The 13,811-nt window shown below is 37.6% G+C and overlaps 1 protein-coding gene across 4 annotated transcripts in view; it reads right to left on the bottom strand.

The window, feature by feature from the left end:
• The window catches only part of CFAP44 (cilia and flagella associated protein 44), a 152,837-nt gene that overhangs the window by 63,420 nt on the left and 75,606 nt on the right, over nucleotides 1-13,811 (bottom strand). For all 4 annotated transcript variants that reach the window (XM_077118366.1, XM_077118363.1, XM_077118365.1 and 1 more), the window contains 2 exons: nucleotides 977-1,122; nucleotides 183-453 (listed from right to left, as the gene is read on the bottom strand). In XM_077118366.1, coding sequence (XP_076974481.1) covers nucleotides 183-453; nucleotides 977-1,122 — 417 coding nt within the window. The remainder of the gene's footprint in view (nucleotides 1-182; nucleotides 454-976; nucleotides 1,123-13,811) is intronic.

Genomic DNA, 13,811 nt, shown 5'->3' with positions numbered 1-13,811 from the left:
ACTTTTAATATTCAATATAGAAGGAATAAAAAGTCAAAATTATAATAATGGTAGGAAGATTAAGCTATAAGGTGAATGTGCTTGAACAGCTTTCAATTTTTAAAGAATAGGAGCAATTTCAACATCACTACATTAAAATAAACTTTTGTTGCTGTTATTTAGTTATTCCATAAATTACATACCCTGGGAGATGGCACTTTAGCTTTGATGTCTTTCTCTAATTCCAATTCAGAAAAAATGCTGTAAACAAAGATATTACTATCTGCTCCAGCAGACACCAAGAAACGGTCATCAAAGCTAGTAGAGATGCTTTTCATACACCCGTAATCATTGTCATGCATGCTGAAGTGCCAGTAGTGTACCATACTGGTCAGTGAAGGATCATTCTCATTTAAGATATAGACTCGAATTGCTCCATTTTTCATTCCACAAAACATCATAATTTGGTTAATGCTATGAAACAAAAAGAAAGTAAATTGTTCTTCATGTTACTCTAATAACAATGTTTAAATTTAAATTAACTGAAAAATGATTAATTTTTTCAAATAAAGGGTAGAAGAGGAAAAAGCCCATTTGAAATTTGGAGCTTATTTAATTTGGCATGCAGAAGAATGAATGGCAAGTATGTTCAAATCTCAAGAAAGGGTTTATGATTCAATTTGTGATTCCTATGGAATCTGTGTAACTGTAAACCTGCATTATCCTTCTAAGTAAAAAGAAGGTAATTCCATAGAATTCCATTGTGTGATAAACAGAACTTCTGACAGAATTTTTGACGGGGGGACTGAAATTTGGTTTCAGTATTAGCTTTGATGCTATTTATTCATGTGATTTATTCAGCTAAACTTTGTTTGAGTGCCCCTCCATTTGGATGGATCTTCAAGAATTGACCATATCCGTGATGGGCATAACCATATACACTAATGAAAAATAGGGTTTTTTTTTTTTTAAAAAAGCATTTTAGAATTCTGTTTACCTGAAAGTGATAATTTGAATAGGATTATCATCTGTATCCTCAAGAAAACGGAAATCAAAAGGTTCATCTTTCTGTTCTTTGATATTACTGCTTTCATCATACGGGGGAAACTCACAGTGATATAGAAAACCGGCATCATAGCCACCCTGGAAAAGAAATAAATAACATAGAGGGAGGTACTTTACCATAAAACACATAGGACTGGTCATATGAGTATTTTTTATTATTTTACATTTTAAAACATCTATTTCTATGTTTATAGATAGGTTTTATTTTTATAAAACATCTCCATTACTCATCTATATGAAACAATTCAATTATAATAAAAAACCTTAAAATAATTTGTTTCTCCTTAAATGTTAATACAAGGGAGATGTCAGTTCTAACTATACCGAGCTCCATTTTATTTCAAATATTATTCTGAACAAGAAGTGTTTAATAATAGCATTTTGCAACTCATTGTTTTCACAGCAAGTTTTCAGTCTTTAAACAACTAACTTTCCAGGAATGACTATTTGGATAAAATTTATCCATGTAGTGAAAGGACAAGTGATCATCTGGAAGGTGTTGCTCCAACTATAACTTGTTCTTTCTTTCTATATATATATCAGAGATTCCTTGAGGAAAACAAATTAACGGTCAAAACATCTAGACAGAAGATCAGTAAGGAAATAGAAGATCTGAATGAAACTCTATACCAGTCAGACTTAGCAGACATATATAGAACACCTCACCCAACAGAAACAGAATACATCCTCTTCTAGGGTGCTCATGGATCATTCCCCAGGATAGACCATAGTTAGGTCACAAAACAGTTCTCAATACATTCAAAAATACTGAAGTCATACAACATATCTTCTCCAACTACAATGGAATGAAGCTAGAAATTACTAAAAGAGGGAGAACAGGAAAATTCACAAATATGTGTAAATTAAACAATGCACTCTTAAAATAACCAATGGATTAAAGAGGAAATCACAAGGGAAATTAGGAAATACTTTGAACAATTGGAAGAAGAAATCAAGAAAAAATTCCATTTACAAAGGCTACTAAAAGAATCAACTATCCAGGAATAAATCTAAGCAAGAATGTGAAGGACATGTACACAGAAAACTGCAAAATAATTGCTTAAAGAAAGTAAAGAAGGCTCATATAAATGGAAGGACATTCTATGTTCATGGACCAGAAGACTAAATAATGTGGAGATGTCAATTCTATCCAAAGCCATTTATAGATTCAACACAATCCCAATCAAAATGCCAAAATCCTTCTTTGCAGAAATGGAAAGCCAATCATCAAATTTATATAGAAGGTAAGCAGTCCCAAATAGCCAAAGCCACCTTGAAAAAGCAGAATGAAGTTTGAGGATTCATACTTCCTAATATTAAAACTCATTATAAAGCTACAGTAATCAAAACAGCATGGTACAAGGACAGCATAGACCAACAGAATAGAACTGAGAACTCAGAAATCAGCCCTCACATTTACGGCCAACTGATTTTTGTTTGTTTTGTTTGTTCATTTGGCATGGACAAGCTCAGAAATTGAATCTCTGGCATGGCAGGTGAGAATTCTGCCGTTGAACTACTGTTGCACCACCCTATGGCCAACTGATTTTGACAAGGAGTCAAAGGCCACTCAATTAGGAAAGAATAGTCTCTTCAACAAATGGCACTGAAAACACTGGATCTTTCTATGTAATAAAATGAAGGTGGACTCCTACCTCACACCATAAACAAAAATCAATTCAAAATGCATCAAAATCTAAATATAAGAACTATAACTATAGCACTACTAGAAGAAAATATAGGGGAGTATCTTCAGGACCTTATGTTAGGCAACGGTTTCTTAGACTTACATCCAAAGCCCAAGCAACAAAAGGAATAATAGATAAATGGTATCTCATCAAAATTTAAAACTTTGTGCATCAAAGAACTTTGTCATGAAAATAAAATAACAAATTACACAAAAATGGTAGAAAATATTTGGAAACCACATCTGGATAAGGGTATGCTATCCAGAATACATAAGGAAATCCTAACACTTAACAAGAAAAATACCAACAGCCAAATTTAAAAATGGGTAAGAGACTTGTCCAAGGAAAATATAAAACTGGTTAAACACACACACACACACACACACACACACACACACACACACACGAGAAGATGCTCAACATCATTAGCCATTAGGGAAGTAACAATCAAAATCACAATGAGATACCATTTCACACCTACCAGAATAGCTACCAATTAAAAAACAGAAAATTACAGGTGTTGGAGAGGATTAAGAAAAAGGGACACTCATTCATTGTAGGTAGGAATGTAAAGTTTTGCAGATGCTGTGAAATTATATATTTGAATGTGGTTAAAAGGGGAAATTTTAGGTTGTATATATGTTACTATAATAAACAAAAAGAGGACTGTACAACACAAACAGTGAACCCTAGGGTAAATCATGGACTACAGTTAATAATACAATTATAGCAATACTTCATCAATTCTAACAAAAGGACCACACTAATGTGTGGTGTTAGTAATAGGGGTGTATATGGGAATCTGTATTTTATGCATGATTTTTCTATTAACCCACAACTTCTCCAATAAAAAAAAAAGCAGACAGACAGAAAGGGTAAAGGCACTAATATGTGGAGTTGTATGATGCCTCCACCACTATTTTCCATCCTTCTTGCAACTACTTTCTTTAGAATTCTTTATAAAAGGTAGATGTCTACGAAAAAGGGGAGGGATCAATCTCTATCACTCATTAAAGCAACAGTCCTTAGCTATTCAGTTTCTTGCCAAAGACCTGAGACCAGTTATGAATTTGTAATGATCTTTCACATGTTCTTTTTATTTTTTACATTTTTTATTGTAAAATACAGCATTATACAAAGCAAAGAAAGAAAAAAAAACAATAATTTTTAAAGTACACCTCAATAAGTATATACAGAACAGACCACAGAGTTTGTCATGGGCTACACCATCTCAGATTTTTCCTTCTAGCTGCTCCTAAACAGTGGAGGCTAGTTGGAATATTAATTTTGTGATTCAGCAGTCATACTGGTTTGCCAAATCCTATTCTCTCTGTTATACACTCTCCTTCTCCCCTGGTTCCTCCCCCAATCTATAGGGATCCCTGGGCAACACCCATTCTGACTTTTCATGTGAAGGAGTGTCGATACTAAAGGATAGGGGGATGTAAATAATTGATAATCTTGGAGAGGCTAGTCCCTCTGGGTTTCAGGATTTATCTGACCTAGGAACCCTCTGGAAGTTATAGGTTCCAGGAAAGCAAACAGTGCCTGAAGTTTATAGAGTATCGGTTTGAGCCCTAGGTGTTCTCAAGAGTCAACAGGTGTGATTCTGGTTGGGGGTTAGAAAAGCATGGCAATCAGCACTATGTAATTGAAGCTTGCATAAAAGTTGCCTCCACAGTAGCTTCTTGACTACACTTGATCTCTCTTGGCTATTGATGCCCTATTTTATTAGGCATCTTTTTTTTTATTTTTATTTTTTTATTAACGGAAAGAAAAAAAAAGAAATTAACACAACATTTAGAAATCATACCATTCTACATATGCACTCAGTAATTCTTAACATCATCACATAGATGTATGATCATCGTTTCTTAGTACATTTGCATCGGTTTAGAGGAACTAGCAACACAACAGAAAAAAATATAAAATGTTAATATAGAGAAAAGAAATAAAAGTAGTAATAATAGTAAAAAAAAAAAAAAACCCTATAGCTCAGATGCAGCTTCATTCAGTGTTTTAACATGATTACTTTACAATTAGGTATTATTGTGTTGTCCATTTTTGAGTTTTTGTATCTAGTCTTGTTGCACAGTCTGTATCCCTTCAGCTTCAATTACTCATTATCTTACCCTGTTTCTAACTCCTGCTGGACTCTGTTACCAACGACATATTCCAAGTTTATTCTCGAATGTCCGTTCACTTCAGTGGGACCATACAGTATTTGTCCTTTAGTTTTTGGCTGGACTCACTCAGCATAATATTCTCTAGGTCCATCCATGTTATTACATGCTTCATAAGTTTATCTTGTCTTAAAGCTGCATAATATTCCATCGTATGTATATACCACAGTTTGTTTAGCCATTCTTCTGTTGATGGACATTTTGGCTGTTTCCATCTCTTTGCAATTGTAAATAACGCTGCTATAAACATTGGTGTGCAAATGTCCGTTTGTGTCTTTGCCCTTAAGTCCTTTGAGTAGATACCTAGCAATGGTATTGCTGGGTTGAATGGCAATTCTATATTCAGCTTTTTGAGAAACCGCCAAACTGCCTTCCACAGTGGTTGCACCCTTTGACATTCCCACCAACAGTGGATAAGTGTGCCTCTTTCTCCACATCCTCTCCAGCACTTGTCATTTTCTGTTTTGTTGATAATGGCCATTCTGGTGGGTGTGAGATGATATCTCATTGTGGTTTTCATTTGCATTTCTCTAATGGCCAGGGACATTGAGCATCTCTTCATGTGCCTCTTGGCCATCTGTATTTCCTCTTCTGGTAGGTGTCCGTTCAAGTCTTTTTCTCATTAGGTAATTGGGTTGGCTGTCTTTTTGTTGTTGAGTTGAACAATCTCTTTATAAATTCTGGATACTAGACCTTTATCTGATATGTTATTTCCAAATATTATCTCCAATTGTGTAGGCTGTCTTTCTACTTTCTTGATGAAGTTCTTTGATGCACAAAAGTGTTTAATTTTGAGGAGCTCCCATTTATTTATTTCTTTCTTCAGTGCTCTTGCTTTAGGTTTAAGGTCCATAAAACCGCCTCCAGTTGTAAGATTCATAAGATATCTCCCTACATTTTCCTCTAACTGTTTTATTGTCTTAGACCTAATGTTTAGATCTTTGATCCATTTTGAGTTAACTTTTGTATAAGGTGTGAGATACGGGTCTTCTTTCATTCTTTTACATATGGATATCCAGTTCTCTAGGCACCATTTATTGAAGAGACTGTTCTGTCCCAGGTGAGTTGGCTTGACTGCCTTATCAAAGATCAAATGTCCATAGATGAGAGGGTCTATATCTGAGCACTCTATTTGATTCCATTGGTCGATATATCTATCTTTATGCCAATACCATGCTGTTTTGACCACTGTGGCTTCATAATATGCCTTAAAGTCAGGCAGCGTGAGACCTCTAGCTTCGTTTTTTTCCCTCAAGATGTTTTTAGCAATTCGGGGCACCCTGCCCTTCCAGATAAATTTGCTTATTGGTTTTTCTAATTCTGAAAAATAAGTTGTTGGGATTTTGATTGGTATTGCATTGAATCTGTAGATCAGTTTAGGTAGGATTGACATCTTAATTATATTTAGTCTTCCAATCCATGAACACGGTATGCCCTTCCATCTATTTAGGTCTTCTGTGATTTCTTTTAGCAGTTTTTTGTAGTTTTCTTTATATAGGTTTTTTGTCTCTTTGGTTAAATTTATTCCTAGGTATTTTATTCTTTTAGTTGCGATTGTAAATGGGATTCGTTTCTTGATTTCCCCCTCAGCTTGTTCATTACTAGTGTATAGAAAAGCTACAGATTTTTGAATGTTGATCTTGTAGCCTGCTACTTTGCTGTACTCATTTATTAGCTCTAGTAGTTTTGTTGTGGATTTTTCTGGGTTTTCTATGTATAGTATCATATCATCTGCAAACAGTGATAGTTTTACTTCTTCCTTTCCAATTTTGATGCCTTGTATTTCTTTTTCTTGCCTAATTGCTCTGGCTAGAACTTCCAACACAGTGTTGAATAATAGTGGTGATAGTGGACATCCTTGTCTTGTTCCTGATCTTAGGGGGAAAGTTTTCAATTTTTCCCCATTGAGGATGATATTAGCTGTGGGTTTTTCATATATTCCCTCTATCATTTTAAGGAAGTTCCCTTGTATTCCTATCTTTTGAAGTGTTTTCAACAGGAAAGAATGTTGAATCTTGTCAAATGCCTTCTCTGCATCAATTGAGATGATCATGTGATTTTTCTGCTTTGATTTGTTGATATGGTGTATTACATTAATTGATTTTCGTATGTTGAACCATCCTTGCATACCTGGGATGAATCCTACTTGGTCATGATGTATAATTCTTTTAATATGTTGTTGGATACGATTTGCTAGAATTTTATTGAGGATTTTTGCATCTATATTCATTAGAGAGATTGGTCTGTAGTTTTCTTTTTTTGTAATATCTTTGCCTGGTTTTGGTATGAGGGTGATGTTGGCTTCATAGAATGAATTAGGTAGTTTTCCCTCCACTTCGATTTTTTTGAAGAGTTTGAGGAGAGTTGGTACTAATTCTTTCTGGAATGTTTGATAGAATTCACATGTGAAGCCGTCTGGTCCTGGACTTTTCTTTTTAGGGAGCTTTTGAATGACTAATTCAATCTCTTTACTTGTGATTGGTTTGTTGAGGTCATCTATTTCTTCTTGAGTCAAAGTTGGTTGTTCATGTCTTTCCAGGAACCCGTCCATTTCATCTAAATTGTTGTATTTATTAGTGTAAAGTTGTTCATAGTATCCTGTTATTACCTCCTTTATTTCTGTGAGGTCAGTAGTTATGTCTCCTCTTCCATATCTGATCTTATTTATTTGCATCCTCTCTCATCTTCTTTTTGTCAATCTTGCTAAGGGCCCATCAATCTTATTGATTTTCTCATAGAACCAACTTCTGGTCTTATTGATTTTCTCTATTGTTTTCATGTTTTCAATTTCATTTATTTCTGCTCTAATCTTTGTTATTTCTTTCCTTTTGCTTGCTTTGGGATTAATTTGCTGTTCTTTCTCCAGTTCTTCCAAGTGGACAGTTAATTCCTGCATTTTTGCCTTTTCTTCTTTTCTGATAAAGGCATTTAGGGCAATAAATTTCCCTCTTAGCACTGACTTTGCTGCGTCCCATAAGTTTTGATATGTTGTGTTTTCATTTTCATTTGCCTCTAGGTATTTACTCATTTCTCTAGCAATTTCTTCTTTGACCCACTCGTTGTTTAAGAGTGTGTTGTTGAGCCTCCATGTATTTGTGAATTTTCTGGCACTCCGCCTATTATTGATTTCCAACTTCATTCCTTTATGATCCAAGAAAGTGTTGTGTATGATTTCAATCTTTTTAAATTTGTTAAGACTTGCTTTGTGACCCAGCATATGGTCTATCTTTGAGAATGATCCATGAGCACTTGAAAAAAAAGGTGTATCCTGCTGTTGTGGGATGTAATGTCCTATAAATATCTGTTAAGTCTAGCTCATTTATAGTAATATTCAGATTCTCTATTTCTTTATTGAGCCTCTGTCTAGATGTTCTGTCCATTGATGAGAGTGGTGAATTGAAGTCTCCAACTATTATGGTATATGAGTCTATTTCCCTTTTCAGTGTTTGCAGTGTATTCCTCACGTATTTTGGGGCATTCTGGTTCGGTGCGTAAATATTTATGATTGTTATGTCTTCTTGTTTAATTGTTCCTTTTATTAGTATATAGTGTCCTTCTTTGTCTCTTTTAACTGTTTTACATTTGAAGTCTAATTTGTTGGATATTAGTATAGCCACTCGTTCTCTTTTCTGGTTGTTATTTGCATGAAATATCTTTTCCCAACCTTTCACTTTCAACCTATATTTATCTTTGGGTCTAAGATGTGTTTCCTGTAGACAGCATATAGAAGGATCCTGTTTGTTAATCCATTCTTCCAGTCTATGTCTTTTGATTGGGGAATTCAGTCCATTAAGATTTAGTGTTATTACTGTTTGGATAATATTTTCCTCTACCATTTTGCCTTTTGTATTATATATATCATATCTGACTTTCCTTCTTTCTACACTCTTCTCCATACCTCTCTCTTCTGTCTTTTTGTATCTGACTCTAGTGCTCCCTTTAGTATTTCTTGCAGAGCTGGTCTCTTGGTCACAAATTCTCTCAGTGACTTTTTGTCTGAGAATGTTTTAATTTTTCCCTCATTTTTGAAGGACAATTTTGCTGGATATAGGAGTCTTGGTTGGCAGTTTTTCTCTTTTAGTAACTTAAATATATCATCCCACTATCTTCTAGCTTCCATGGTTTCTGCTGAGAAATCTACACATAGTCTTATTGGGTTTCCCTTGTATGTGATGGATTGCTTCTCTCTCACTGCTTTCAAGATCCTCTCTTTCTCTTTGACCTCTGACATTCTAACTAGTAAGTGTCTTGGGGAATGCCTATTTGGGTCTAATCTCTTTGGGGTGCGCTGCACTTCTTGGATCTGTAATTTTAGGTCTTTCATAAGAGTTGGGAAATTTTCAGTGATAATTTCTTCCATTAGTTTTTCTCCTCCTTTTCCCTTCTCTTCTCCTTCTGGGACATGCACAACACGTATATTTGTGCGATTCACATTGTCCTTGAGTTCCCTGATACCCTGTTCAAATTTTTTCATTCTTTTCCGGATAGTTTCTGTTTCTTTTTGGAATTCAGATGTTCCATCCTCCAAATCACTAATTCTATCTTCTGTCTCTTTAAATCTATCATTGTAGGTATCCATTGTTTTTTCCATCTTTTCTACTTTATCCTTCACTTCCATAAGCTCTGTGATTTGTTTTTTCAGTTTTTCTCTTTCTTCTTTTTGATCAGCCCATGTCTTCTTCATGTCCTCCCTCAATTTATCGATTTCGTTTTTCAAGAGGTTTTCCATTTCTGTTCGTATATTCAGCATTAGTTGTTTCAGCTCCTGTATCTCATTTGAACTATTGGTTTGTTCCTTTGACTGGGCCATATTTTCCATTTTCTGAGTGTGATCCATTATCTTCTGCTGGCGTCTGGGCATTTAGTCAGATTTCCCTGGGTGTTGGATCCCACAGGTTGAAAGATTTTTCTGTGAAATCTCTGGGTTCTGTTTTTCTTATCCTGCCCAGTAGGTGGCACTCGTGGCACACGTTTGTCTACAGGTTCCACCAGTGAAAGTTGCTGTGGGTCCTTTAACTCTGGAAAACTCTCGCTGTAGGGGAGGTTCGGCAGCCGAAACGTCTTGGAAGAGTGCCAGCCGGCCCAGGGGTCCGAACGTGGGGAGGGTTGCCGGCCACCGCCGCATGGGAGAGCGCCCGACCAAATTACCTAGTCAGCCCGGGGCGCCAAGCGTGGCGGGAGGGCACCAGCTGTCACAGCCCGGGAGAGTGCACTGTTCCCAGCCGGACCGGGGAGTCACGTGTTTGGAAGGGACCCCCCGGTCACCGTCTCCGCAGTCTGGGGATTTCCGACCCAACTCTCTCAGTTGGTCCGGGGGGCCTCGCGTGGTGGGGGCGCCAGCCGCCGTGGCCCAAGGGGACCGCCTGCCCAATTCTGCCAGCTGGCCTGTGAAGGAGGAAGGGAGGGACTCCGGCCGCTTGCCGTCCTGCCCAGGAAAGCCCGCGCCCCTCGGTGATCTCACCAGAGCTGGTTCTCCCAGACAGTCAGCCGTTCCAGGATGGGGTACGCCGTCCCTTTGATCTCCGTCGTGGCTCTGGGAGCTGCTCTGTATTGTCTCCACTCCCCCAGTAGCTGTTCTGTAGGAGGAAAGGTGAGGGTGGCAAGGCTGTCGAGGCCGGTGGCGGAGGAGCCGGTGAAGGCAGAAGAGGGCACGGTGGTGGTTGGAGAGCCGCCGGAGCAGGAGGGGGAAGAGGGGAGAGGAGGGCGGGCAGGCCGGCTGCTACAGGGCGTGGGCGCCGTGCGCCGGGCCGGTGGACAAAGAGGGGAGAGGAGGCATTAGGCATCTTTTTATGCCTCTTTTCCTCTCCTTGGTCTGGAATGTGTTATCGATCCCACGGAGCCAGGACCAGACTCATCCCTAGGAGCCACGCCCTACACCCCAAAGGAACCTTCACCCCTGAATGCCATGTCCCACATAGGGAGGAGAGAGTGATGTACTTCCTTGCAGAGTTGGGCCTAGAGAGAGGCCACATCTGGGCAACAAAGAAGCTACCTGGAAAGAGCTCCCAGGCCTTGCTATGGGTAGTCTTAGCTTCACTCACACAGAAACATGTTTCACTAAAGAAAGACTCAAAATCAAGAGCTTGACACATTTTCCTGGAAGCACCCTATGGTTTGGAGGGTACCCAGGGCTTTCCTTTTTTCCTTTGGAAACTCAAGGGATGCCACCAACATATCCCAGTTATCAACTGACTACAGTCTGAGATTTTCCCAAGCAGTACACCAAGCTACACAGAACTGGACCCCAGGAGTGTGGGTCATTCAAACGAACTATCAAGACAGGTTGAGTTAGAGTATGTGTTACTGAAAATGTAGATTCTAGGCATAATAACCTTTCTGCCTTTGGTTCCATAGAAGAAAGTCTAGCATACATACACTATCATCTTCACCATGTATCTGATTTACCTTAGTCCCAGCCAGATTGGCTTGGTTTTTAACTCTAATTGAGGCCTGATCTCCCCTTTGATTACTTTAACTGTTATTATACATAGCTATGTTAACGTTCAGGGTTGCAGCACGCCATCTCTGGATCCCAGGTGTTACAGAGTTACTCAAAGTCTTAGGGAAATACCAGCTGATAACACATACAGCTCAGCATGTCAGCATCCAGAAATACATTTGCAACTTCAGTCTAAGTGTGGCTGCCATAAGGGCTTACAATCTAGGCTACAGTTTTCTTACAAACATTTTCTGAAAGAGACCTTAGCATATCTGTTCTTTTTTTCCAGGGTTATTTGTATAATACATTGTCCCCAAAGTTTATTCAGTTCGTCTCATGCCTCTCAACATCCTTCCTTTTTTGTAGACGCGCTATATTCCATAATATAAATGTATCACAGTTAGCCATTCTGCTTCTCAGTCATTGTATGCTTCGGCTCCCTCTGTCTATTGGGCATCATGGATAATGTTCAAAATAAACAAACCATGTCTTACAGTATCCTCACTTGGTTGTACAAGTGAATTTTAGACAATTTTCATTGGTTTTTATCAGAGTCATGGAAATCATGCAGTATCTATCCTTTTGTATCTGATTTCAGCATGATGTCCTGAAGGTTCATCCACATTGCCATATGTTTTGGGACCTCATTTCATCTTATTGCTGCATAATATTCCATCAAATGTGTATACCACATTTTGTTTATCCACTCGTCCTATAATGGGCATTTGGATTTTTCCATCTTTAGGTAATTGTGAATAGTCTGCTATGAACATCGGTGTGCAAATGTGTGTGTCACTGCCCTCAACTCTTCTAGGTTTCGAGTATTGGTATTGCCAGTTCATAGGACAACACAATATATAGATTTCTGAGGAATTGCACACTATCTTCCACAGTGGCTGCACCATTTTACACTCCCACCGACAATGAATAAATGTTCCAATTTCTCCACATCCTCTCCAACATTTGTAGTTTCCTGTTTAATAGCAACCATTCTTACAGGTGTGAGGTGATATCTCATTGTCGTCTTGATTTGCATTTCCCTTATGGCTAATGAAAATGAGCATCTCTTCATGTGCTTTTTAGCCATCTGTATTTGCTCTTCATAAAAGTGTCTATTTATATCCTCTGCCCATTTTATAATTGGGTTGTTTGTTTTTTGTTGTTGAGCTGTTTAATTTCACAGGATATCAAGCCTTTATCCAATATGCGTTTTCCAAATATTTTCTCCCATTGAGTTGGGTGCCTCTTCACCTTTCTGACAAAGTCCTTTGAGGCACAGCAGCTCTTGATCTTAAGGAGTTCTCATTTGCCTATTTTTCTTTCACTGCTTGTGCTTTAAGTGTAAAGTTTAAGAAGCTACCTCCTATTACTAGATCTTGAAGATGTTTCCTTGCATTTTCTTCTAGAAGTTTTATGAAACTGGCTCTTACATTCAGGTCTTTAATCCAGTTTGAATTAATATTTGTATAGACTGTAAGATAAGGGTCCTTTTTTATTCTTTTGGTCATTGATATCCAATTTGCCCATGCCCATTTATTGGAAAGACTACTCTGTCCCAGTTCAGTGGATTTGGGGGCCTTATTGAAGATCAGTTGACCATAGATTTCGTGGTCTATCTCCACACTCTTGATTCGATTCCATTGGTCAGTATTTCTATCTTTGTGCCAGTACCATGTGGTTTTGACCACTATGGCTTATAGTAAGCTTTAAGTCAGGAAGTGAAAGTCCTCCTACTTCGTTCTTCATTTTTAGGATATCTTTAGCTATTCATGGTCTCTTTCCCTTCCAAATAAATTTGATAACTAGTTTTTCTAAGTCTTCAAAGTAGGTTATTGGGATTTTGATCAGTACTGCATTGAATCTGTTGCCAAATTAGGGTAGAATTGACATCTTTATGACATTCAACCTTTCTATCCACAACCATGGAATGTTTTTCCATCTATTTAGGACATTTTATTTCTTTTAGTAATGTTTTGTAATTTTTTGATGTATAAGTCCTTGGCATCCCTGGTTAGGCTTATTCTTAAGTACCTGATTCTTTTGGTTGTTATTTTGAATGGATTTCTTTCCTTACTGTCTCCTCAGATAGGCCATTGTTTGTGTATAGAAACATTACTGATTTTTGTACAATAATCTTGTATCCTGCCACTTTGCTGAATTTGTTTATTAGTTCAAGTAGCTTTGTCATAGATTTTTTAGGGTTTTCTAAGTATAGAAACATTCCATCTGCAAATAATGAAGGTTTTACTTTTTCCTTTCCATTTTGGATGCCTTTTATTTCTTTCTCCATCTAATCGCTCCAGTTAGAACTTCTAGTACAATACCGAATAACAGTGGTGACAATGGGCATCTTTGTCTCATTCCTAATCTTAGGAGGTATTGCTTTCAGCCTCTCCACATTGGGTATGATGCTGGCTATGGGTTTTTCATATATGCCCTTTAGGATACTGAGAAAGT

Source organism: Tamandua tetradactyla, chromosome 10 (genome assembly GCF_023851605.1).
Source record: "Tamandua tetradactyla isolate mTamTet1 chromosome 10, mTamTet1.pri, whole genome shotgun sequence".
Classification (NCBI taxonomy): domain Eukaryota; kingdom Metazoa; phylum Chordata; class Mammalia; order Pilosa; family Myrmecophagidae; genus Tamandua; species Tamandua tetradactyla.
Note: the sequence above shows the minus strand (reverse complement) of the source record. Positions and strands in the feature narration are given on the sequence as shown.